Raw genomic sequence first — 23,696 nt, forward strand, 5'->3', positions numbered from 1 at the left:
CTGCGCGTAGGTCCCGATGTCACCTTCTGCGCAGACAGCAGGTGACCTCTGACCTGCGCACGCTGCGTTTCATCCCGGAAGTAGAGCTGAGGGGTATGGGCTGGAAGTATAGCTAAAGAAACGTGTTGGCCGGGGCAGGCACATTGTTTACTGAGACGGATTGCTTTTCTTTGCATCTCTCTCTCTGAGTCTTCAGTGTGGTTTTTATTTTCACTGCTGTTATTTGCTGTCGTGCGAGAGTATGGGATACCCTGCACTGTGCTGTCAGTACAAAAATCTTCGGGGAGTCTCAGACTGGTCCTGAGAGTTTCATAGGAAGCGGATCAACTCTTGCAAAAGATGGCTATCCGCGGACTGTGGCTTATTAGTCATGAAAAGGGGGGAATAGGAGTCGTCAGGTTCTCAAGGTGAAATCTGTGTTATGGAAATAGTGAGTTTTAACTGTTCAGTGTCTATAATACTAATACACACACATTGAGGTTCATTTTCAAAGCAGATAGACTTACAAAGTTGCATATGTTACTATGGAACTACAGTCTACCTGCTTTGAAAATGAGCACCATTATCTTATCAGCAAAATATCAGATGTGTATTTAATCTCAAAATTGTAAGCAACTGATGATTTTTAAACACTATGTGTGTGTGTGCGCTATGTGTTTTCAATATTTATGGTCTGAAGTGAGCAAAAGGGCTATATATTTTTTATCTTGAGACACAAATATCTAGTACCTTGTCAAAGGATTATCCCCTTGACCACAATGAAGGAAAATATGCTCATCTAATCATAAAAATCAGAGAGCGGAAGTAGTCAACAAAATAATTTGCCTGCTGCTTTTCTCTACTCTTTTTTGTTTGTTTACTAATGTGGTCCTCGTTTTATTTTTTTCTTCTGAACCATTGTATTTTTATGATTTTACTTGTCTCATTCTCATCTTTTATAAATACATAAAAGGTTCAAAACATCTTGGCGCAGGAAAGGGTGGGTTAAAACAGGTCTATCTTACACCCTAAATCTTGTATTAGGCCAGTCTTTTCCTTCCAAAGAAAAATAAAGTTCCAAAATAGTTTTTAAATGTTGCTATCTCTGACTTATCCGAGCAGCATTCTTTATGAGTGATGCAAGTAAGTCTTGGAGGGTTGGGGGGTTGTTATCATTGTGGGCTACCATTAAGATGGGCTGTTCTACTGTTAACTCAGATTAGTAACTCGGTCTCATTGCATAAAATGTGAGTTGTGTTAAAATAACCCACGTTTACAGTAGCCCACATTGATGACTTCCCTTCCACCTTAATATAAGTGTTTAGCATCCAATGATAAAACTAAGGAAAACCTACTTTCTTACTTAGTTTTTGTTGACATTGTTCTGGTTGAGGCCCCAAGTGAGGCAAGTGCTATTCATTCAGTTTTTTTTGCAGCTGTCCTATCTGGAAAGCAAAGTGATCACTGTCAGAGAAGGAAGGATTGAATGAGCTCATGGAAGTCATTTATCCACCGTTGGGAGTCCACTTCCCTTTAAAACTGCAGCAAATATATTTGTATATAAAAATGTAGTTTGAATTTAGGACCATTCAGAAGTGCATTCACTTTTTCAAAGGAACACATAAATATTGTAGTTGCTTTTCTGGTACTCATATGATATTTTTGTATTATGTTTATTCTCACTTGAACTATCTTTGTTTTTCATAATGCAGGAGATATCCCACAGTTGAAAAGCGAGCAAAGGCCTTCAATGGAGACAGCTATGTAACTATACCAGAGGATGACCTTTTCCTCCCAGCATTGCTCACTGAACTTGGTCTGACAGACCCAGATAAGAACTTTGTGGAGTACAGAGATAGCTGCTCTCGAATCAATAAGACTTCTGTTTATGCACTTCCTGTAGGTGAAGGAAATCTCTGGCCTGTCCTTGCCATTCCAAACAAGGATCTGGTATACGTGTGTGTTCCACTGGTGGAGCAATCCATGAACCCTCTTCCACCACTCATTACCATTAGTGGAATCTCTGAAGCCTTTACGTTCCTGGCAGGATTAATGGGGTTTATTAATTCTGGTCAGAAAAATGAAACTGATTTATGTGCAAAAGTGGCTCAGCTTCCTGTTCTGCTTACACAAGCTTGTCCTCTTGGCTCCCCAACAGACAGCAATTTGCAGGGTCTATTGGACAGCAATATGGGGGGGCCTGGGAATCAGATACAAAAACAACCAGCATGGAAGACAAGCAAATACAAAGGTAAAGCTCAGGTGAAAGTCTGCATTTCAGAAAAAGTGAAGTGCATGCAGTATGACAAGAGAGACATTACTGATATGTGGCAAGTGCATGGAACTGTGACCTGCAAGGTGAGAAAATGTCCTAAAAAACAGATTACTTAGCATAAATATGCATCTTCCCTTTAACACAAAAAGAAACAGTGGTTCCAAATCAAACTAAGATTAAAAACAAGTGGTGAAGGTCTGTATAACATATATTGGGTGTTCATTTCCCAACTAATTAAAGGTTTTTGAAGGTACAAATAATCGGTGTCTTTCAATATTTTAATGACACAGATGGTATTGCTAGGTACCATTTCCAGTGGAATCAAATATGCATGTTTGTGTCGCATAGGAGTCATCAGCATAGAAAAGGCAAGAAACCCTGAGTGGAGGATACAAGCTTAGCCAGGAGTGTAGTAGGGAAGTGATATTCTTCTGGCGTTTTATCCAGTAAATACCTTTTTCTTTTTTTTTTCTTTGAGCGTGTTTTATCAGTATCAGTTAAAAGGTAAAATCAGAAGCTGTTTGTATAATAATGCACAAGGCAGAACATTTTTGGTACCCAATGTTTTGGTTGGTCGGTTTGTTTTAATTGTTTTGTTTTGTTTCATTGTGCTATCTTGAATAAAGCCACTTTTCTTAGCGTCACTGGCAGAAATATGGTACAGTGCTCCCTGGAACAATCCAATATATTTCTCTACCTTCAGCAGGTGGTAGGTTGTGCTGATGGTACTCCTATGCCTGGCCTAGCTCCCCGCTCTGTGGCTGTGACCGCACATCATTGGCGAGCCTATATGCCAATCCCCGGTCATAGTCTCAGGACCGTACCTCCAGTTGCACTTCTTAGTGCCACTGTGAGGCACTGGCTCGGTCCTGGAGGCCTTGCCCAAGAGGTACGGGTCCCCACCCCCCCTACCCCTCTTGCCCATTCACCCTGTTCTTGCATACTCCCCCCTCAGGCTCCCCCTGCAGCTCCCAGTCTTTCTAAAAGTGCTTGCTTCAGCAGCACATATAGCCAAAACAAAAAAAAATCAGTTCGCCTGCTTGCTTTATGCCCTTGGTTATTTACCATAGCATTAGCCCTTACAAAGTAGTGAATTTCCCTTTAGGTGCACCCACAGAGAGCCGGGGAAAACAGAGATGCTGGAGCACTGGGCCAAGGAGGCTGAAACAATCAGACAGGACTGTGTGCGTCTGCCATATGGTAGAGCATGCTGGCAATACATGCTGCAGAGCCTTCAGAGCCAGCAGCTGAGCAAGGAGGGTCTCAGCGCTGTAGAATGTTTCTGGCCTTTTCGGGGGGGGGGGAGGGGGGAGGGTGTCCCAAGTTCTTTGGATGGAACTTTTCGACACTGGTTCTGAGGACCCTTCCTGTCGGGAGGCTGTAGAGGATTGATCCCATGGGTTCCAGCCATTTTGTCATGAGGAGTTGTCTTAGACGAGGTCGTAGGGACCTTGGCTATGCTTCAGCCTCCTGCAGTGGGCACCTTGGGGCCCCAGTGCATTTTCTTCTGTATAAGGCCCTTACCCGCTTGATAATGGTGGAGTGAGAGCCCCTGGATGGTCCCCTCAGGGTCACTGGAGTTCTTGCTTGTCTCTATGCTTTTGCTGCAGAGGTCGAGAAGTGTTGGGCCTTCCCAAAGGTAGTTGCCTTGATTACGGTGGTGCTGTACCTGTCCAAGTGAGCTTGGCCCTTAGGGAGCTCCATTAAAAGTATGTGGAGCCTTTTCAGTGGAGTCTCCAGCATTCAGGCTGCTATTTGTGGCAGTTACATAGTTCCATGTTGCGTTGGTGCCAGCAGTTGACAGAGTCCCTGGAGACTTCTCGCCTGGAGTCCGGGTTGGCCTTTTTGGGTGGACATCCTATACGATCTGGTCTGTCTGGCTTCCCGCTCGATGGCAGTATTGAGGGTCGCCGTTGGTCATGGCTTCACTGCTGGATGCGGCTTCCGAGAAGCTTTGAGTCAGCTGCCCTTTAGGGAACACTTGTTCTTTGGTGATGACTCAGAGAAGTTGGTGAAAGCTAGGGGGAGGCATGGCTCTCTGTCTCTGAGCTACGACAAGGGTACACAGTGATCCTCAGCCTCAAGGGGACAGGCCGCTTCAGGGCCACTCGGCACCGTACAGACCAGGTGGGGGGCAGAGTAGATCCTTCAAGCAGGGATCCTTTTGAGGCCCCAAGCAACCCGGACCCTTGGATCCCTCCAGCGGGACCGCAGCCAATCGGTCTGCCAAATGAGATTACACCAGATTCTTTGTTGTTTCCAGTGGGAGGCAGGCTTTCTCTCTTCCACAGTAAGTGAGTTTGCATCACCTCAGATCAGTGGGCTCTGGAGTTGGTTGAGAGGGAGTATTCTATGAAGTTGGGGTGATAGTATCTGAGGATCTGAAGGCGATGAAACAGTGTGACAAGGCGGTGGCCGTAGCTAGAAAGTTACTAGGCTGTATAGAGAGAGGTGTGACCAGCAGAAGAAAAGAGGTGTTGATGCCCCTGTACAAGTCGTTGGTGAGGCCCCACCTGGAGTATTGTGTTCAGTTTTGGAGGCCGTATCTTGCTAAGGATGTAAAAAGAATTGAAGCGGTGCAAAGAAAAGCTACGAGGATGGTATGGGATTTGCGTTACAAGACGTATGAGGAGAGACTTGCGGACCTGAACATGTATACCCTGGAGGAAAGAAGAAACAGGGGTGATATGATACAGACGTTCAAATATTTGAAAGGTATTAATCCGCAAACAAACCTTTTCTGGAGATGGGAAGGCAGTAGAACGAGAGGACATGAAATGAGATTGAAGGGGGGCAGACTCAACAAGAATGTCAGGAAGTATTTTTTCACGGAGAGGGTGGTGGATGCTTGGAATGCCCTCCCGCGGGAGGTGGTAGAGATGAAAACAGTAACGGAATTCAAACATGCATGGGATAAACATAAAGGAATCCTGTGCAGAAGGAAGGGATCCTCAGGAGCTTAGCCTAGAATGGGTGGCAGAGCTGGTAGTTGGGAGGCGGGGATAGTGCTGGGCAGACTTATAGGGTCTGTGCCAGAGCTGGTGGTTGGGAGGCGGGGATAGGGCTGGCCAGACTTATACGGTCTGTGCACTGAAGAGGACAGTACAAATAAAAAAGTAGCACATATGAATTTATCTTCTTGGGCAGACTGGATGGACCGTGCAGGTCTTTTTCTGCCGTCATCTACTATGTTACTATGTTAAGTTCACCCATCCAGTTCCAGACACCTTGGTGGCTCGGCTCTAAAATGATAGGCTGTCATTATTACCCTTCAGCATCTCTGTAGTATGGGAGTAGTGGAACCTGTTCCACCAGCGGAGAACAGCCTGGACAGGTACTCCATCTATTTCATGGTCCCGAAGAAAAGTGGCTCTTTCTGGCCCATCTTGGATCTGTAAGGGGTCGGCGCTTGCATCTTTTGAATGGAGGCTCTGTGCTTGGCCATCACATTGGTCCACCCAGGGGAGATTTTGACTTCCCTGGGCCTCACAGAAGCGTATCTCTCCCCCCCCCCCCCCCCCCCCCCCCCCCCCCATTTCCTGTAGTTCCTCACAGGAGATATCTGCACTTCTGTGTGCTGGTGCAGCATTTTGAGCCTTGCCTTTTGCCCTGGCTGCAGTGCCATGCACTTTCTCCAAAGTGATGGCATCTTCTGCGCCAGGGGATTCAAGTTCACCTGTACCTGGATAACTGACTGATTCAAGCAGATTCAGTAGCAGAGGCCAGTCAGGCCACCACTCAAGTCATCTCTATTGCAGTCTCTAGACTGGGTCATGAATTGATCCAAGAGCCACCTTGCTCCATCTCAGATTCTGGAGTATCTGGGAGTCCACTTTGACACAAGCCGGGGAATGTTTTTTCTTCTGGAGGTGTGAGTGGAGAAGCTGCGGGTCCAGAGGCGCTGGTTGTGCAAGCTTCCGTAGCCCATGGTCTGGGACTGTTTGCAGCTTCTGGGCTCCATGGCTATGACTCTGGAGGTGGTGCCATGGGCAAGGGCTCACATACTCCCTCTACTGCGGGCCCTGGTGGGCGCCAGTCTCTCAGGGCTTCCATCCATCTCTCCTGCTGACACCCAGGATGAGGATCAGTCTAGTCTGGTGAAACTTTTGAGAGGGGTTCCTCTGGATCCTCCTTAGTGGGTGCTGGTCCCTGGTCACCACAGATGCGAGTCTCCTCAGATGGGGAGCTCATTGTCTTGGGCATATTGCACAGGGCACCTGGTCAAGCCAAGAAGCATCTTGGTCCATCAGCCACCTGGAGACCCGGGTGATCCATCTGACTCTGCAGGAAGGGAAAGTAGTCAGAGTGATGTTGATATGTGATGTTGATATTTGATGTTGGTTAAGTGGCATACATCAATCAGCAGGACAGAACCGATAGAATTGCTGGAGGCAGTGATTCTGTCAGTGGACGGAAACGCATCTGCAGATTCTCAGCGGTCCATATTACAGGCAATGACAATGTGCAGGTGGACTTTCTCAATTGCACTCTCCTGCATTCAGGAGAATGGGAGCTGGAGCTTTAGGCCATCCTGCTCATTATGGACCACTGGGGACCTCCTCAGTTTGACTTAATGGCGTCCAGAACAAATGCGAACGCAGAGTGTCTTTTCAGTCACCAGAGGGACCTGGCCTCTCATGGGATAGATTCCCTGGTACAGTCTTGGCCGTTAGTGGAACACTGTCTTCCCTCCATGGTGCCTCTTTGGCTGCTTGGATTGTGCATCATACTTATCTGGTCTTGCTGATGGCATCAGATTGGCTTCACGGATCTTGGTATGCAGATCTCCGGCATCTGCCGGTGGAGGACCCGCTTCCGCTGCCCAAGGGCCAGCAGACATGGAAGATCCGGATCCCTTTTGACTTGTGAAATGGCTGTTGAGAGGTTAGAGAAGTGTGGGTTTTCCCATGCAGTGACTTCTACCCTGCTTTGCGCCAGGAAGTTCTCTGCATCGCTGTCTGGCATGTGTTTGTATCCTGGTGTGAATAGTCCCTATCTCCCTGGAAGGCTCAGGGTCTCGATTTTCTGGATTTTCTGCAGCATGGCTTGGAGAAGGAGTTAGCCTTGAGCTCCCTGATAATCCAAGTGGCTGTGTGGTCCAGCTTTCATGGGAGGAATGTGAAGGGCCTTTTGCTGGCTTTGCATAGAGAGGCAGCTCGGTTTCTGAAGGGGGTGGTGCATCTGTGCTTCCTTCTTCAAACCTCAATCTGGTCTTCTGGGCGCTGTTCAAGCCCTGCATTTGATTTCCATCAAGAGTCTTACCCTCAAAACGGTATTTTTGGTGGCCATCACCTCTACTAGGAGTGTTTCAGAATTGTAGGCCCTATCGTATCAGGATCACTATCTCTTCTTGGAGGATTTTGTGTCCTTGTGCACAGTACCATCCTTCTGAAGGTGGCGTCTCCATTCCAAGTGAATCAGGAAGTTTGCCATCCTTTGTGGCGCAGGGATCATCGCCAGAGGATTGGAGATTTCACAAACTGGATGTCTGGAGGACGCTGCACAAGTAACTCGAGGAGACTGACAAGTGGTATCCAGGGCGGCAACTTTGTCGTCATTTCATTCCTTTGTTAAGCACTACAGAATGGATGTGCTGGCCAGAGCCCGCTCGGACTAGCAGAGCTGTCATTAAGAGGGCCTTGTCTTTCTCCCATCCCCAATAGATCTTCGGTGCATCCCATTTGTTTCAGAACAGTGGAGCTGATGTTAAGAGAGGAGAAATTATGTCTTACATGATGATTTTCTTAGCAACACTGTTCTGAAGCCCTTCCCTTGGAAGACCTCGGCCCAGGGTTTTGTTGTTCTCTGTGCTTCTTTTTCAGTGCTTCAAAAAAAAGAAAGATGTGATGTGACTATTTCCTGATGTATGCAGGGTAACGAGTGTGGTGTCTTTTATCACTTGATTATCATTGCAACTGCAGTGGTTGATGGATCATGGGTGTTTTACAAAGGGGCCTTTTGCTGCTTGGGCAGATGCATGCTGGATTGTTCAGGGAGCACCTCTGCTTATGCTGATGATGTCGCTATCAGAATTTAGTTTTCTCTACCCCCACCTGCTGATAGGAAGGGATAGCACCTATTGGTTCAGAGGAATGTGGCTGACTAAAGAAAAGAAAATTATCACGTAAAACATGATTTTTCCTTTTTGGAAGCTACATTTTGATAGCAAATAATTTTGGACTAAATGTAATAAGTTGATGCTTTTTATATCACTTTTGAAGTTTGACAGCAGTTTGTTTACAAAATGTTATAAGTATGGCAGTACAAGAGTATACATAAATTTATATAGGTTTTATATTATTAAATGCTAACATTATATTTATACTTTTATCATTGACAAGCAGCTTCCCTGTAATTCTCGCATGAGCAGTTGTGTTTAGAAGAATGGTACAAGTGTTGAATCCCGGCTTTAGTAGTTAATAGGTGCCCGCTAAACTCTTTTTTTTTTTCCTATCTGCATTTAAATCAATTCCATAGAGCAAATTTTCCATGCATAAAAAAAAGAAAATTAAAAGCAGAAAAATGAACAAGCTTTCCAGGCTTCACCAGCCAAAGAAAATCAGAGTAACACGACTTGGCAACAAATTTAACAACCTCAAAGGGGGACCCTTTCATCAATTTGGGATGCCCTATGTGGTCATTATCTTGAAAAGTTGGGAGCCTCTGTACTAAAAGTTTTTATTTTTCCATTTCTGGCCTAATTCACTAAACCTTTTTTTTCATAGATACAGGATGGAAGAAAAGCCTCAGTGAATCAGGCACATATGTATCTATGGGAAAAATACTTAGTACATCTGGCCCTGTGTATGCTGGTATTACTAAATCATTCTTTGTATGAATTTGTAGCCTGATTGAATCAGTTTAGCAATTTATTAGAGGATAAACCTGGATTAGCCAGATACAGTGAGGATGTATGTGAGTGTTCAGGACCTCACCAGGAAAGGAGGTTGGGGTGTGTAAAGGAAAAGGTAGATAAATAAATTTGGTTTTGATTTTGGGAATTCTGCTCAGTAACTCCCTGCTTGGTTGTTTTTGAAGTGTGATTTGGAGGAAGCAATGCCGCATGTGATCGTCAGCCTGAATCTTCCTGCCAATGGCTCTCCTCTTCAGGATATCCTTGTTCATCCTTGTGTGGCTTCTCTTGACTCCGCTGTTCTGACTTCCAGCAGTGTTGATTTAACAGATGACTCTGCATTTAGTGGACCATACAAATTTCCATTCACACCACCTTTAGATTGGTTTAATTTGTGCTACTATACCTCACAGGTAAAGAATGTCATCCTTCCTGAATAAGCATATTTTAAACATAAACCTAAAACTTGTTGATTTGTAAAATGTATTCAGCATGCTGGCACTATCTCATATTATATGGGGGAGGAGAGGGGTGATGTTAACAGAAATGCCATTTTGTGTGTTAATCATTTATGTTTTTGATATACCACCTTTCTATGGTTGAAACAAAGCAGTTTCAGTATTACATACAAGTATCCCTAGTGGACTCACAATCTATGTTTTTTGAACCTGGGGCAATGGAAGTTTGTCCGGGATCATGAGGAGCCTCAGTGGGAATGAAACCCAGTTTTCCCAGTTCTGTGCTTACTGTACTAACCATTAGGCTACTCCCAGTTAAAATGAGGACTTAGAAGAATTGCTTTGTGTACCTCAACATATATAAAGTTCTTAGGTGTACTAGCTAATCTGTGCAGCACCCAGTAACTTGGAAAGCATGTCCTACCAACAAATCTAATAATATGTGGAGAATTCGGATATTTAAAGTGTTCTGCAGTTACCTGTGTTGAATATCATGTGTGTTGTTTAGAAAGAAAGGTGAGAAAGTCTTTAAAAAAAAAATGGGAGAGTGCATTCAGGGACACATTAAGATTCTCTAGAAATGGGGCTGTTTCATTGTCCGAGAACTGCCATGCAGTAAACCTAGGTTTGATTCCCAGACTGGCACTTCTGCTCATTAGGCCAGTTGGGACTGCAGCATTCACAGGTCCTTGAAGGGAGGATAGGGTAGGGAATCCCAAGGTATCTGCAGTGATGACACCTAGTGACTGGGTTTATTTATGCTTTGCCTTGTCTGGATCTAGTTCTTGTCCTGTTCTGCTTTGCTCCAGCTTGACCCAGCCAAATTCCTGCCGAGTCTACCTTGTTTCCAATCCTGTCTTTCCAAGCCTTGCCTGCCTTGTTAAGCCTTGTCTTGTGTTCCGGCCTTGTTTGCCTTGTCTCTAGCCAAGCCATGCCCGCTCCGCTTGTTTCCAGGCTGAGTTCTGCCTTGCCTAGTGACTCGCGTGCCATAGTGGGTCTGCGGCTATGGCCCAAGGGCTCACTTCCCCTTGAACTGTGACTATTTGTCTCTTAAATCATGAGATTTTTACCAACATCTGTCCAAGCATCTAAGTTCTCTTCTTTTGCTCAGAAATAAGTGGTAAACCTCTGTCACAAACACAAGATTTAGATTTGAAAATATAACAAATGTTCCAACTCATATATCTTGGAATTTATATTACTAAAATGTTATGATTCATGTACTTTCACACAGTTTCAGCATGATATTTAGTAGTAAATGACGTGCTTTGGATGCCATTTGCCAAAAAGAATTGGGCTGGATAGTTTTGAAATAGATGGGATTTTTTTTTTAATGATAGTAAATCCAGTCACTAAATCAGTTATTCTTAAACCTGCCCTGGGGGCTCCTCAGCCAGTCAGGCTTTCAGGATATCGACAAATGAATATTTGTGAGAGAGATTTGCATGTATTGGAGGCAGTGCATGTAAATCCCTCTCATGAATATTCATTGTGGATATTCTGAAACCTGACTGGCTGGGGATCCACCAGGACAGGTTTGGGAACCACTGCACTAAACAGGAATTTTGAAATGATTGTCAGCTCAGTTGACCAAGCAAGAAGCAGAGAAGGATAAATTCTACAACATACTCTTTTTCTTCACTTCACCCAGAATAGTTTTGGGAGGAAAATTAGAATGTTTTTTCCACCTGGTCAGTTCTGTTTTGATGAACTTGGTCATCTGCTCCCTGCATTCTAATTTGTACAAAACTAATCCCTGCCATTCTATAGATATCACTTTCTGGTGATGAGGTTCTAACTAGTAACTTATTTAAGCACAGATTTAAAGGTGATAATGTTTTAGCTACTGTGCTTAAACATTCAATAATTTGTTTTGTTCTATAAGCACAGAAAGGGAAAAAAGTCATTTTTAAAGTCCCATTGTTATGAATTTCTAGTAGCTACTGACTTAAGGGGAGAAGTGAGGGTGATGAATTTATTAATGTTGACTTTTATCATCTTCATTTTAGGTGCCTGTACCACCTATTTTGGGATTTTACCAGTTGCAAGAAGAAGAATTGAAGTTAAAAATAACAGTAAATTTAAAACTTCATGAAAGTGTAAAAAATGGGTTTGAGTACTGTGAAGCTCGCATACCTTTTTTTAACCGGTAATAATGGTAACATTCTAATATCAAAGGTCGGGGAGAGCATAGATCAATGAGGAGCATTTGGCATACATACCTTTCCTACTTAAGGTCACCAGAAAAATATCTGATCCTGTATATTAATGTCAAAAAAGCTGTTACCAAGTAGTCATACAGGGCAATTTTGAGACAGGTTGTCAGACTTACAGACTTTCAGGACATTATTTCCACAGGCCTGCAAGGCCAATTTTAAAGGGAAATCCTGACTCCTATTTTGGCAAATATATATGTCACATGGGACTTTCAGAGTCCTATGTGGATATAGTCTCCTCCCCCCCCCCCCCCCCCCCCATCTTGCCTATTTTTACCACTGAGAGGGGGCATTTTCAGAGAGTGTGGTCATAATTTGAATAGAAATGGATTCCCATCTGTAGATTCTGTATTTTTTAGCAAACAATTGAAGGAGGTTTTGTAATGTACGAGGAGGTATGTACATTTCTTCTATGCTTCTCCAGTTCATAAACTGAGAATTTAGGTTTAAACAATTTGACCATTACCTCATTTCAAAAGCAATTTGTTTTATTTGCTTCTGCTATAAAACGATCCGTTATGTATAATGCATTTTAGTACTTACATTTTATTTTGTTTAATTTATACTGTTAGTTGTAGGTTGCTTTAAAAAGGAGCTCATTTTCAAAGCACTTAGCCTTCCAAAGTTCCATAAGTTTCTATGGAACTTTGGAAGGCTAAGTGCTTTGAAAATATGCCTGTTTGTGTTGGAAATAAAGACAATAAAATACAATTAATAGAAACATAATAAAAAATGAAGACAAACAACTTATCATTATTAGGAGTAGCTTAAAGCTTAGAGCAATGAGCTGCGAGCCAGGGGGGGCCTAGTTCAAATCCCTGTGCAGCTCCTTTTGATTTTGTGAAGTCACTTAACCTTCCATTGTCTCAGGTACAAACTTACCCCCTTCCCCCGTTTACTAAGCCATGTGGCAGTGCTGACACAGCCCATTCAAAGTGAATAGGCTTTATCACGAGTATCATTAGTGCACGGAAGCCGCTATTGCAGCTTAGTAAACATGGAGGTTAGATTGTGAGCCCTCCGGGGACAGAAAATTAGCTACTGTACATGAATATACACCACTTCAGCTTTCAGGATTGGAGGTAGTATATTAGAAATTTAAATAAATGTAAAAATCCACACAAAAGCACAATAGAAAAAGAATATAACAGAAACAAATCACAAATGTATAATAACAGAAAGGCAAGCAAGACAGGCAACCAAAATTAAAAATGCATGAAGTACTTATTGTAGCAAGTATACAAGACATACCCAAACAAGCAAGTCGGTTTGTTGAATGAATCGCCAATGGAAAAATAAGTCAAAAATCAAGAGGATGAAGAATAATATAATTAGCCCACTAGTATGCATATTAACAGTAACAGTGTTGACATCTGTAGGACAGCGTATGAAATAAGAGCTAAAAACCAAAAGTTTGACATAAAAACTCGTATATGAGCCAGCTTCTTAGTGTAGAAGTCCCCCATGAGGAATGAAAAACAGAATTGATAAGATTAGTGTGCACTAAGCTAATGGTTTTAGCAAATTATTATTATTTTTGAAAAGAAGAAGTTGGACATTATTTAACACTGTTTGTGGGTGTTTTTGATTTTGTTTGTACATCTTATTATGGAAGGTTTTTGCCGATGATGAAGAGTAGATCTGTTTGATCTGTCTAGCTCTATAGGTCTTTGTTGCCTTGGAGCTCTTTGAGGCTTTTCCTTTTTGATTTAAGTATTGTTTTCTCTTTCTTTGAGTGGAACATTTTTTTTTATTTTTGATTAAGAATTTGTATGTGTCCACTCAAACTTTGTCCATGTGAAAACCCACCAGCAAAATATACGCCATCACATCAAGGCACATACACACAGAATACTGCTTAGCTGGAAACCAGCATAAACACACATGTGTAAATTATAAAATTATAGAAACACAGAAAATGACGGCAGATAATATGGCCCATCCATATCATCCACTATCTCTTCCTCCCCCTAAGAGATCCCACGTGCCTGTCCCACACTTTCTCAAATTCCGATACAGTCCTCGTCTTCACCACCTCCACTGGGAGGTCACTCCATTCATCAACCACCCTTTCTCCTTAGATACAGAATCTTATAATCTACACATGGTCTTTTGCAATCAAGGAGCGAGCATGTTCACCAGCTGTATGGTTAGTGTAAGTGTTCATGCCTTAAATTGCCACTTACGCTACTATTCTGTAAAGAAAAGTAAGTTCTTCAAATAGGTGCATGCCTAGGGCCTAAATCTAACAATGCACTTGTAGAATTACCCTCAGAGTTGATAAAGTTGCACTAGGTGTAAACATACAGTACATATAATGGCATACACATATACTGTGTGCATCTCCAGGGCTGTGTTCTGGGCAGAACCTGGATACAGTCACCAAGTATGTGCATAGATTATAAAATACCTTAATTAACATGTATAGTTCAATGGTCTATGCGCCAACATTTACACCTGCTGTTGAGCAGGTGTAAGATCTGCACCTGCAATGTAGGCATGATCTCAGCAGGATTTATGCTACTATTTTATAACAACAAATAGGAGGAAAATAGGCACCTTCCAGCCCACCTAATCTAGGCAAACTGTCATAAAATTACCTTCCACAGGTCCAACTTTTAAAGCACTGATGTGTTAGATCAAACAGCTGATTTTATTTATTTATTTGGAGTTTGAACAAATTCCTAATGTGTCTAATGTTCTAAAATGAAAATATTCTTGCTGCAAATTTAGACTTTCTACAGGCAGGATCTGTATTAGAATTAGTCAAATATATTTTGCTATGTTTGATCAGATGATTGGTTACTGACATGTTTACATTGTTTTATTATTGTGCTATAGGGGTTCGATCACACACTTTGAGCACAAACTTAGTTATGGCCAGTTGGAAGTATTACGGGAGAAGGGTGTATTGGTTTGGGTCATTGGTGAGTAAGTACCACTTTCACTGTTATTTCCTTTCCATTACATTTTGGTTAGTCATTTTATTTGTGCTTAATCTGAAATAAATATATATATTTTCAGGTCAGAAGTTTCCAAAATCTCTGGAGATTTCTCTTACTGGCACTGTGATTTTTGGTTCAATGAGCCATCTTCAGCAACCATCTAATCCTATTTGTACTGGGAACACTGCCTATGTTAAAGTAAGCTTTACTTTTTCTTAACGTACTATTTGAATCTCCTGGTTCAGACATGATTCTTATTACAAAACATATGTGTTGTATGTGGGTCCAATTTGTATTGTTTGCATCCACTGATAACTCACTGCAAATGTTCCTGTCATTTACACCATTTAATCATTTAACCCAACTTTCGCTGACTGAAATTTCTATTAACGTTTCACGTGAAGTAAGGAATCTGAGAGTTATTCTTGTCCTTTAGGCCCCAGATCCAGGCAGTGATTAAAAATTCCTATTTTAAGCTACAGCTACTAAGTAATTTGCGACCTATGTTATCTCAGAGAGATTTTCAAAAGGTAATATAAGCTGTGATTCTTATCAATTTTGGATTGGGTTTGCCTGCTTCAAGTTTACAGGCATTACAAATAATACAGAATTCTGGTGTCCGCTTGTTGTATGGACTTCGTGTATCTCCTTTGTTGCAACAATTGTGCTGGCTTCCTTTAGTGCAAGGAATTGCACTAAAGGAACTGTTGCCGTTAGTTTATTTGGGATTACATCAGGACTTCTTACCTGCGTAATATACTGCAACAATATATGCCAGGAATGAGAGGTACCTCATTCCTTCTCCCCCCCCCCCCCCCCATCTCATGCAGGTACCTCTCATTCCTAACCCCCCTCCCCCCAATTCCATGCAGGTACCTCTCATTTCTGCCCCCCCCCCCCCCCCCAGATCCGATGCAGTCACCTTTCACTCTTGACCCCCCCCCCCCCCCCCCCCCCCCCCCCCGTCCTATTCACTCCTTGCTCTGCTGTTCTAGGGTACTATTGAACAGCAGTGATCCCCAACTGCTGCTGCCCATGCTGGCTCCACTGTTTAAGTTGGCGGCTGCAACCTCTCGCAGTAGTAGTCTCGTGAGAGTTCACGGTCACCATTTTAAACCACAGAGCCGGCACAGGAAGCAGCACCTATTTAGCAGATCATTGCTGCTGGGGGATCATTGCTGCCTGATCAGATGCCAAAGTTGCCTCTTTTCAATGCATGAGAGGGGACTTTGGTATATGAGCTGGAGTCGGGGGCACAATGCGTATGACTTTGTATGTCTGCTCCATTCTGCTCCCCCCCCCCATGCTGTTCCAGCACTTATTCATCTCCCTCCATCTCCTTAGTCCACCACTTCTTCCTGTCTGTCCATCCCTCCTGGTCTGGTAGAGTAGTACCGAACTTCATCTCTGTTCCTGGGTCTAACACCTCTTTTTCCTTCTCCATCTTGCAGGTCCAGCATCTGTCCCCTTTCCTCCCCCCCCCCCTCCCGGTTCCAGCATCTGTCTCATTTCCTTTCCTTCCCTTCCTCCCCCCTTCCTTGTTCCAGCGTCCCTTCCCTGTTCCAGTGTCTGTCCCATTTCTCCTTCCGCCCTCTCCTTCCCTGTGGTCCTAGTCGCTTTTGCCTCTTGCTACTGGTAACGGCATTGCTTCAATTTAATCAGCCAGCTTCAGGACTTTTGGGCCTTCCCTGTAGTTCAACCCACCCTTTCGGAAGCAGGCAGTTGCATCATCTGTAGGAAAGGCCCAAAGCCCCAAGGCAGGCTGATTCAATTGAAGCAGTGCCGCTACCGGCGGCAAGGGGGAAAAAGTGACAGGAATCGCAGGGAGGGACTAGGACAGACACTGGAACCAGGAAGTGGGGGGAAGGAAAGGGGAGAGATACTGAAACCTGGATAGAGGGGGGGAAGAGGTGCTAGTCTGGACACATGGAGAGTGATATAGGCACCTGGAGCCAGCCCAGTGAATGTTGGAGGCTTACCTCTTATACCGGGTTCCTATGCCAGATGCCAAAGTCACCTCCTCTCAATGCATGAAAGGAGGGGGCTTTGGCGTGTGAGCTGGAGTCGGGGGGGGGGGGCTAGTGCTTGTGTTACATGCCAAATGTGTGTGACTTGGTATGTCTGCATCAGCAGCAGAAAATGCGTTAATACGATGTCGTTGCCTCCTGCCACGGTACCAGTCTTGAAATAAGAGCTTATTGTGAGACTGGTCCCATGGCAGCAGGAGATAACGCTTTATTAAGTATCTAGCTGTCGGAGGGGGAGACAACTTGTTGGTGCTGCATCCTTGGAATTGAGGTGTGCCAAGGTTGGAGCCAGGAGGCAGAGTGTGTGGGGCTGGGGAGCAGGACTGAGTGGAGTGGGGCAGAACTAGGGAAGTGTCCTAAAATCTCCCTCACAAAAATCTGGTAGATTCCCCTGACTGAAAAGTTTGTTCCACTTTGACTTTCCCAGCCTAGATTTTCAAAATGAAACTCTATTAATGTGACAGTGGCCCCACTAGAGAAAGACACGCACACATTCTTCTGGTGTTGTGCTTCTGCCTGCTTAGCTCTGCCCATCATCATGTAAAGTTCTTGCAGTTGGTGACAGCTGGGGTTACCATATTTGCTGAAACAAAAAAGAGGACACAAAATAAAATGCAGCCCCAACCCCACCCTCCCCCACCCAATCACGCCCCTGCACCGCACAGTCACCTTGACCCCCCCCCCCCAAAAAAAAAAAAAAGCCAGATGCTATAAGCAGTGAAAATACTGGTAAAGTAACAAATGCATTTTCTTCCGTACTCTGCTAAATACAAAATGAAAATATGTACTTTTCCAAAAAAAGCAAACATTCATGAGAATGACCCACTTTCCTTTCCCTGCCATCCATGAGTAGCCTAAATGCCTAAAATTGGGGTGTGGGGTGTTGAAAATAGCACCTTGAACATTTTTGAGAGAAAAACATCCTTCTGCCACCTTATGATGTTTTCTGGCTGTTGTTTTTTTTTGTTGTTGTTTTAAAAATGATCCCCAGTATCTCCCAGATTCTATATAGGTTACCTAAATGGGTGTGGTTCCCAGATCCATGTGTAAACTAATAGTCACATAGGTGCTATCAATCAATTATTGGTGTTAACAAGTAATTGGCAGTGATTAGGAGTTAGGCACAGATCTGTCCTAGGTCCTATTCCAGTGGTTCCCAAACCTGGTCCTGGAGGCACCCCAGCCAGTTAGATTTTCAGCATATCCACTGCATGCAAATCTCTCTCATGAATATTCATTGTGAATATCTTCAAACCCTGACTGGGGTGTCCAGGACTAGGTTTGGGAACCACTGCCCTATTCTATAAACTGCACACCTAAATTTCATAGCAAGTAACTCCAAAGGGGGGTGTGGCCATGGGGGGGGCATGGGGTGGCCTTTTCAGGACAGGAAAGAACCTCGCTTTCCTGCCTGGTGCAGCCACTGACCCGCTCGCTGCTGGCGCCGCTTCCAAATGGATTTTGAGACTTCAAACGGTGGCCTTGCAAGACTCGGAAGTCTCGTGAGGCCGCTGCTTGAAGTGTCAGCAGCCATTTAAAGAGTGAGGTTCCATTTTGCTAAATTTTGGGGGGAGTTATTTTGCCGCCAGGGAGACAGACTGACATTCCTGACCCCTTGTGTATAATTCCTTCCAACACAGCTCAGAAAGAATAAAAATGGTTTGGCAGGTCATGTGATTTGCCTTTGGCGGCAGTGGAGATGCGAGTTATGATGGTGCTGTCCTTGGGCTCTGGGAGAGAGGGAGTGAAGGATAGATGGTGCCTGCCACTGTGAGAGTGGTCCAGTAGGGGGCAGCACTGAGGGGATTCTGTCTTAAAGTGCAAAGCTCCTCCTCACAGGTAAAGAAATTCAACTTTCTGAGTCAGTTGTCATGGGGAGATGGGGGAAGTTGAGAGCACATGGGGAAATCAAAATAGCAATAAATGCAGGAGAATTTGATATTTTCTTTTTTCTGTTTACCAGCTTTACTTTAGGATTCCAGATTACACCCTTAGTGGCTGTTATACAGATCAGCATTCTGTTCAAGTGTTTTCATCTGCAAAACCCAAAATAATTACATGTAAGTTCTACAAATTCTTGTTTTTTTTTAACTGAATATATAGCATCATGCAATAATGGAATATTTTTCCTCTGTATTTATTTATTTATTTGTTGCATTTGTATCCCACATTTTCCCACCTATTTGCAGGCTCAGTGTGGCTTACATAGTACCATGATGGCGAACGCCAGTTCCGGTATCAGAAATACATAGTGGTAATTGCGTTAAAGTTCAGGAGTAACAGAGTGTCTTAGGTAGTTGAGGAGGAAGAATTAATTGTCCTTTTCTGGTACAAGTTTCGTTGTGTTGCAGGATTCGGGTGTGGTAGAAGCACACTCTGTTATCCCAGCCATTGCAGCAACAGTGCTTATGAACAGGAGCCACAAACCTTGGCTTCTCCACATGGAGGGGCATTTTGATAAAACAGTTAAGTCCAATTTTGGAAGTTTTGCTAGAAACGTCCAAAAATTGAGTGGTGAACATATTCATTTTGGAACCTAAAAAACGGCTCTCTTTTTGGTATGAAAATTACCTTTTTCCTAGATGTTTTGTATTCAGTTCCTTTTTCTTTTGGGACCATTTTGGAAAATAAACGTCAAGAAGAGAAAAACGCCCAAAAACCAGCCATTGGGATGTCTGGGGGCCATCATTCATAGTAGACTGGCCACACAGACATCCCAGAAGAGTAGTGGGACAGCCTAGTGGGTACTGCAGTGGACTTCACATAAAAAGTCCCAGGTACACATCTCACTATTACCCTCTTATATTGTACTAGCCGTTAAGCCCGTAAAAACGGGCGAGTATTGCAGCCCTCCTCTCTCCCCTGGCCTCACCCCGTCCACCGATCCTCCCCTCCATATCCAGCGACCCTCATCTTTCCCTTGGCCTCCCCCCCCTCCCCAGTAACCCTCCTCTGTGCCCTGCCCTCCCCCCATGCCCAGCTACCCTTATCGCCGCCGCTCCCTCCCCCCTCCTTGCCAGGCCCCCTGCACTGACCTGACAGCACCTCTCACCTCCATGTGAAAGCGCTACAAACAGCAGCAGATCGCTCTACTGCTGCCTGCAGCGCTTCCACACGGAGGTGAGAGGCGCTGTCAGGTCAGTGCAGGGGGCCCGATACGGAGGGGGGCGGGAGCGGCGGCGGGGATGAAGGGGGGTGAAGGTTGTTTTGCGCGATGTTCCTTTCCAGGCGGCGGCGGCCGACAATTCGACTCCGTTTCCCTCTCTGTTCCGCCCTCTGAGGTCATGGCGTCTTGACGCGAGGGCGGGACAGAGAGGAAAGTCTGTACTGCGCATTTGCAAGTGAGTACGGTCACTTGCCGTTTATATGTTTGATGGTGAGTTCTCCAGGAGCAGAAAAATACCTACTGTACATCACTGCACACCACTACAATAGTTCTCAAGCTTGCAGGTGTCACCAATATGTAGGTACAGTAGGTATTTAGTGTATTTTGGAGGGCTCACACTTTCCACCACAAGTGTACCAGTTAGATGAGATATGCACCTGGCTCCCTTTCTCTACGGTCCACCTCATCAATTACTAGGCTACTCCTGGGACCAGCCTGCTGCTCTAACAAGAACAGTAATCATATAGCCTGGTATGCACTGTCACCACCACTATTGAGACAGACTTGGGGAAGCAACTGCTTGCCCCGGGATTGGTAGCATGGAATGTTGCTGCTAATTGGGTTTCTGCCAGGTACTTGGCCGCTATTTGGAAAACAGAATACTAGGCTAGATGGACCATTGGTCTGACCCAGTATGGCTACCCTTATGTTCTTATGTTCACATCTTAGGGGGATGGGAGAGGGTCAGTGACCACTGGGGGAGTAAAGGGAAGTTATGCCTTAATCCTTCCAGTAGTCATTTGGTCATGTAGGGCACCTTTTGGTCACAGGGATATGGCAGGATATGAGCACTGAATAGTCGTGATTGAATCAGGTGTAGCCAAAAAGTCTTAATTTTTGGTCCTTGACGTTTTAATTTTTTTCCATTCTTGCAGAAAAACATGTCCCACCCAGAACACACCCCCATCATGTCCTCTTGAAATTTGGACGAACTGTGGAGGAAAACATCTAAAATCGGGGTGTGGGGTGTTGAAAATAGCACTTTGAACATTTTTGAGAGTAAAACATCCTTCTGCCACCTTATGATGTTTTTTGACTGTTTCTTTTGTTTGTTTTATTTTGAAAATGAGCCCCACTATCTCTGATTCTGTATAGGTTGCCTAAATTTGGTTGTGATTCCCAGATCCATGCGTAAACTAATTAGTCAAATATTGGTGTTAAGCACTTAATTGGCAGTAATTAGGAGTTAGGCACAGATCTGTCCTAGGCCCTATTCCAGTGGTTCCCAAACCTGGTCCTGGAGGTTCCCCAGCCAGTCAGGTTTTCCTGACTGTGGTCAGCGTTGGCCTCCATTTCGCCACTGCTGCATCAAAACCACTGGTCAATTACTACTCCGTTCAGAAAGCCGACGGCAAAACGGAGGCCAACGTTGACCACGGTCAGGAACACGGAGGAGCCCCGAAGAGAGTGTCACGTTCCTAGAGCTAAGTACCCCTCTTTAAAATTAATATAGATGAAGATTTAGAGAAAGTTCATCATGTCTCTCCATTGAAGCTCCCTATGATTAATATGATAAGGCGGCAAGCGATTTACACCAGGAGGTTTTTTTGCCTATGATGAAGAAGCCCTAGCCCTTTATCCGCCTTGTTAGTGGAAAAGGTGCTTCTTGAGGCTTTTTTCTCCTGATAAATTAGTCTTACTGACTTACTTAATTACTTGTTTCCGGTATTTATAGTAAGAGATGCTAATTTTAACACATCTTGCTAAGTAAAGTATTTCCCATGTCTGTTACTGAGAAACATGGGCTTTGAGTTGTGAAGGATTAACCCCATGGTGTTTGCATCTAATATTTTTTCTTCTTCTTTTTTAGCACGGGAACTAATTTCATCAGATTACTATATCTGGAATTCCAAAGCGTCTGCACCTGTAGTGTACAGATCTCCATTTCTGTAGTAGCCCGATTAAACATTCTTGCCTTGAAAAGGTGAACTGAACCTATTGAAACGTGTTAAACAGTTCAAATAAAACCATCTCAGTAATTTTTTAAACAAAGACTTATATGTTGAAATTTATCTGAAGGATATCCCATATGTGATTTGACTTGAGTTTACAGCCAGGTCCCTTTTGGAAGAAAATACTTTCAGAACTGTTTTAAAGTTCTTTTTTTTTCACTTGGTGTTTCTTACATCTCTCATGAAGGAAGATGACAAGACATTAGAATAATGAAAAAAATAAATCTGTGTGATTTTACTAAATTATGTGAAAAGAGACAACTTTAACAATCTAAGGTTATTATTGACGGTATCTATATATTGCTGTAAATCATATTTAAATTGATTTTACTAATGATTTTTATTAATGGTCTAGAGAAACTCAGCCGAATACTGTGGTTAGAAGGAAAGCCAACAAAATAGTTCAGCAGAACTGAGACCATTCTATATTCAGGAAATAATGGAGACTACTTGGCAGAATGTGTTCACACATATACATGGATCCAAATGAAACAAGTTGTTTGGATCCCAATGGACGCCTGATGTTCTAAACGTTTGGTCTGATTAGGGTGCTAGGTACAGAGTTTACTTGGGGAGGGGACGGGGTGTGGACACAGACTTGGCAATTTTGAAAGTCTTCTTCCCTTTGGAAAGTTGGCTAAAAAAGCATTTAATATCAGCTGTTTTGTGGTTACTTATTGCAAATCACTTGCTAATTGTCCTTCTGTAGATCCAAGGAAACCGAGGTGACCTTCCAGGCTCAACAGACTATTCCAACTTGTGCACATTTCTCAGCAAAATGAGTAGTCTGGGGTTGTTTAATTTGGCATGCAGCACACCATTTCTCTGAATGGTGTCATCCGAAAAGCTGATCTTTGTAAGCATTTCCCAGTCTTACAAAGGTATCATCTCTGCCCATCTATGTTGTTGGCTTTCTCTTTAGTAATTTTTATTTTTGCCAGCTAACTCTGCCTTTTTTTTTTTCCTCCTTTCTAAATAAACAGTTTTAAGTAATGGTGGCATGAAATGTGTTTTGTTTGTAAAGCTGTGAATTGGTCCAATGCAGGCAAAAAAGGGGAGGATAAAGTCCCTCATGTGAACGTGGAGTGGAGGAGTGGCCTAGTGGGTAGGGTGGTGGACTTTGGTCCTGGGGAACTGAGGAACTGAGTTCGATTCCCACTTCAGGCACAGGCAGCTCCTTGTGACTCTGGGCAAGTCACTTAACCCTCCATTGCCCCATGTAAGCCGCATTGAGCCTGCCATGAGTGGGAAAGCGCGGGGTACAAATGTAACAAAAATAAAATAAACAGCAAACAAAAAAGTGAGGTGGACACCAGGAGGATGTCAAAAAGTTTTTAATTCTGAAACAACGACGTAAAAACGTTTTTATGTTGTTGTTTTAGAATTAAAAACTTTTTGGCATCCTCCTGGTGTTCACCTCACTTTTTTGTTTGCAGTTAGTCCAATGAAGTCATTTTTGTTAATGTCGTAGAATGTTTATGGGACACAGCTCTGTTGCCCTGTCTACCCACTATCTTCCTAATTCTGTAATCTTGTGCACACATTTCCACACATGTCAAGCATTTACATGCTAAGTTTCTAGAATCATGTTAGCGACGTGCGCAATTGCAACATTTAGTAGCAAATATTTACAACAGCTATGGACAGGGCATAATCAGCAGTACCTGAATATCGGCACATAAATGCCAACTTGCACTACTTTTCTGTAATGGCAGTTTTATGCGTGCAGCACACAGCATCATAGTGGCTAACTTTAGTTGATCTGTATAGCATAATCCTTGTTAGTAGGAGTGGAGGTATAGCCTAATGGTTATTGTAGTAGACT

At 43.6% G+C, this 23,696-nt stretch overlaps 1 protein-coding gene across 2 annotated transcripts; it reads left to right on the forward strand.

Moving 5' to 3' along the window:
• The first annotated feature begins 93 nt into the window (after positions 1-93).
• Positions 94-22,848, forward strand: AP5M1 (adaptor related protein complex 5 subunit mu 1). 2 transcript variants are annotated; one of them, XM_030215144.1, is made up of 8 exons: positions 94-407; positions 1,692-2,337; positions 9,293-9,520; positions 11,575-11,714; positions 14,623-14,708; positions 14,806-14,924; positions 18,717-18,813; positions 21,730-22,848. In XM_030215144.1, exons 1-8 carry the CDS (start codon positions 340-342, stop codon positions 21,810-21,812), a joined length of 1,467 nt encoding a protein of 488 aa, XP_030071004.1. In that variant the 5' UTR covers positions 94-339; the 3' UTR covers positions 21,813-22,848. The 2 variants fall into 2 exon arrangements, with proteins under 2 accessions (XP_030071004.1, XP_030071005.1); XM_030215145.1 differs by having other exon boundaries at positions 11,575-11,627.
• The last annotated feature ends 848 nt before the right edge of the window (positions 22,849-23,696 follow it).

The sequence above is a fragment of the Microcaecilia unicolor genome, chromosome 9 (assembly GCF_901765095.1).
Source record: "Microcaecilia unicolor chromosome 9, aMicUni1.1, whole genome shotgun sequence".
In the NCBI taxonomy this organism is placed as follows: domain Eukaryota; kingdom Metazoa; phylum Chordata; class Amphibia; order Gymnophiona; family Siphonopidae; genus Microcaecilia; species Microcaecilia unicolor.

Bases quoted from the DNA above. Each gene is read 5' to 3' on its own strand.
- AP5M1 (XM_030215144.1), top strand. From the start codon at position 340: ATGGCTATCCGCGGACTGTGGCTTATTAGTCATGAAAAGGGGGGAATA. The intron at 14,925-18,716 runs GTAAGCTTTACT...TCTGTTTACCAG, and splicing joins GGAACACTGCCTATGTTAAA to CTTTACTTTAGGATTCCAGA. The intron at 18,814-21,729 runs GTAAGTTCTACA...CTTCTTTTTTAG, and splicing joins AAAACCCAAAATAATTACAT to CACGGGAACTAATTTCATCA.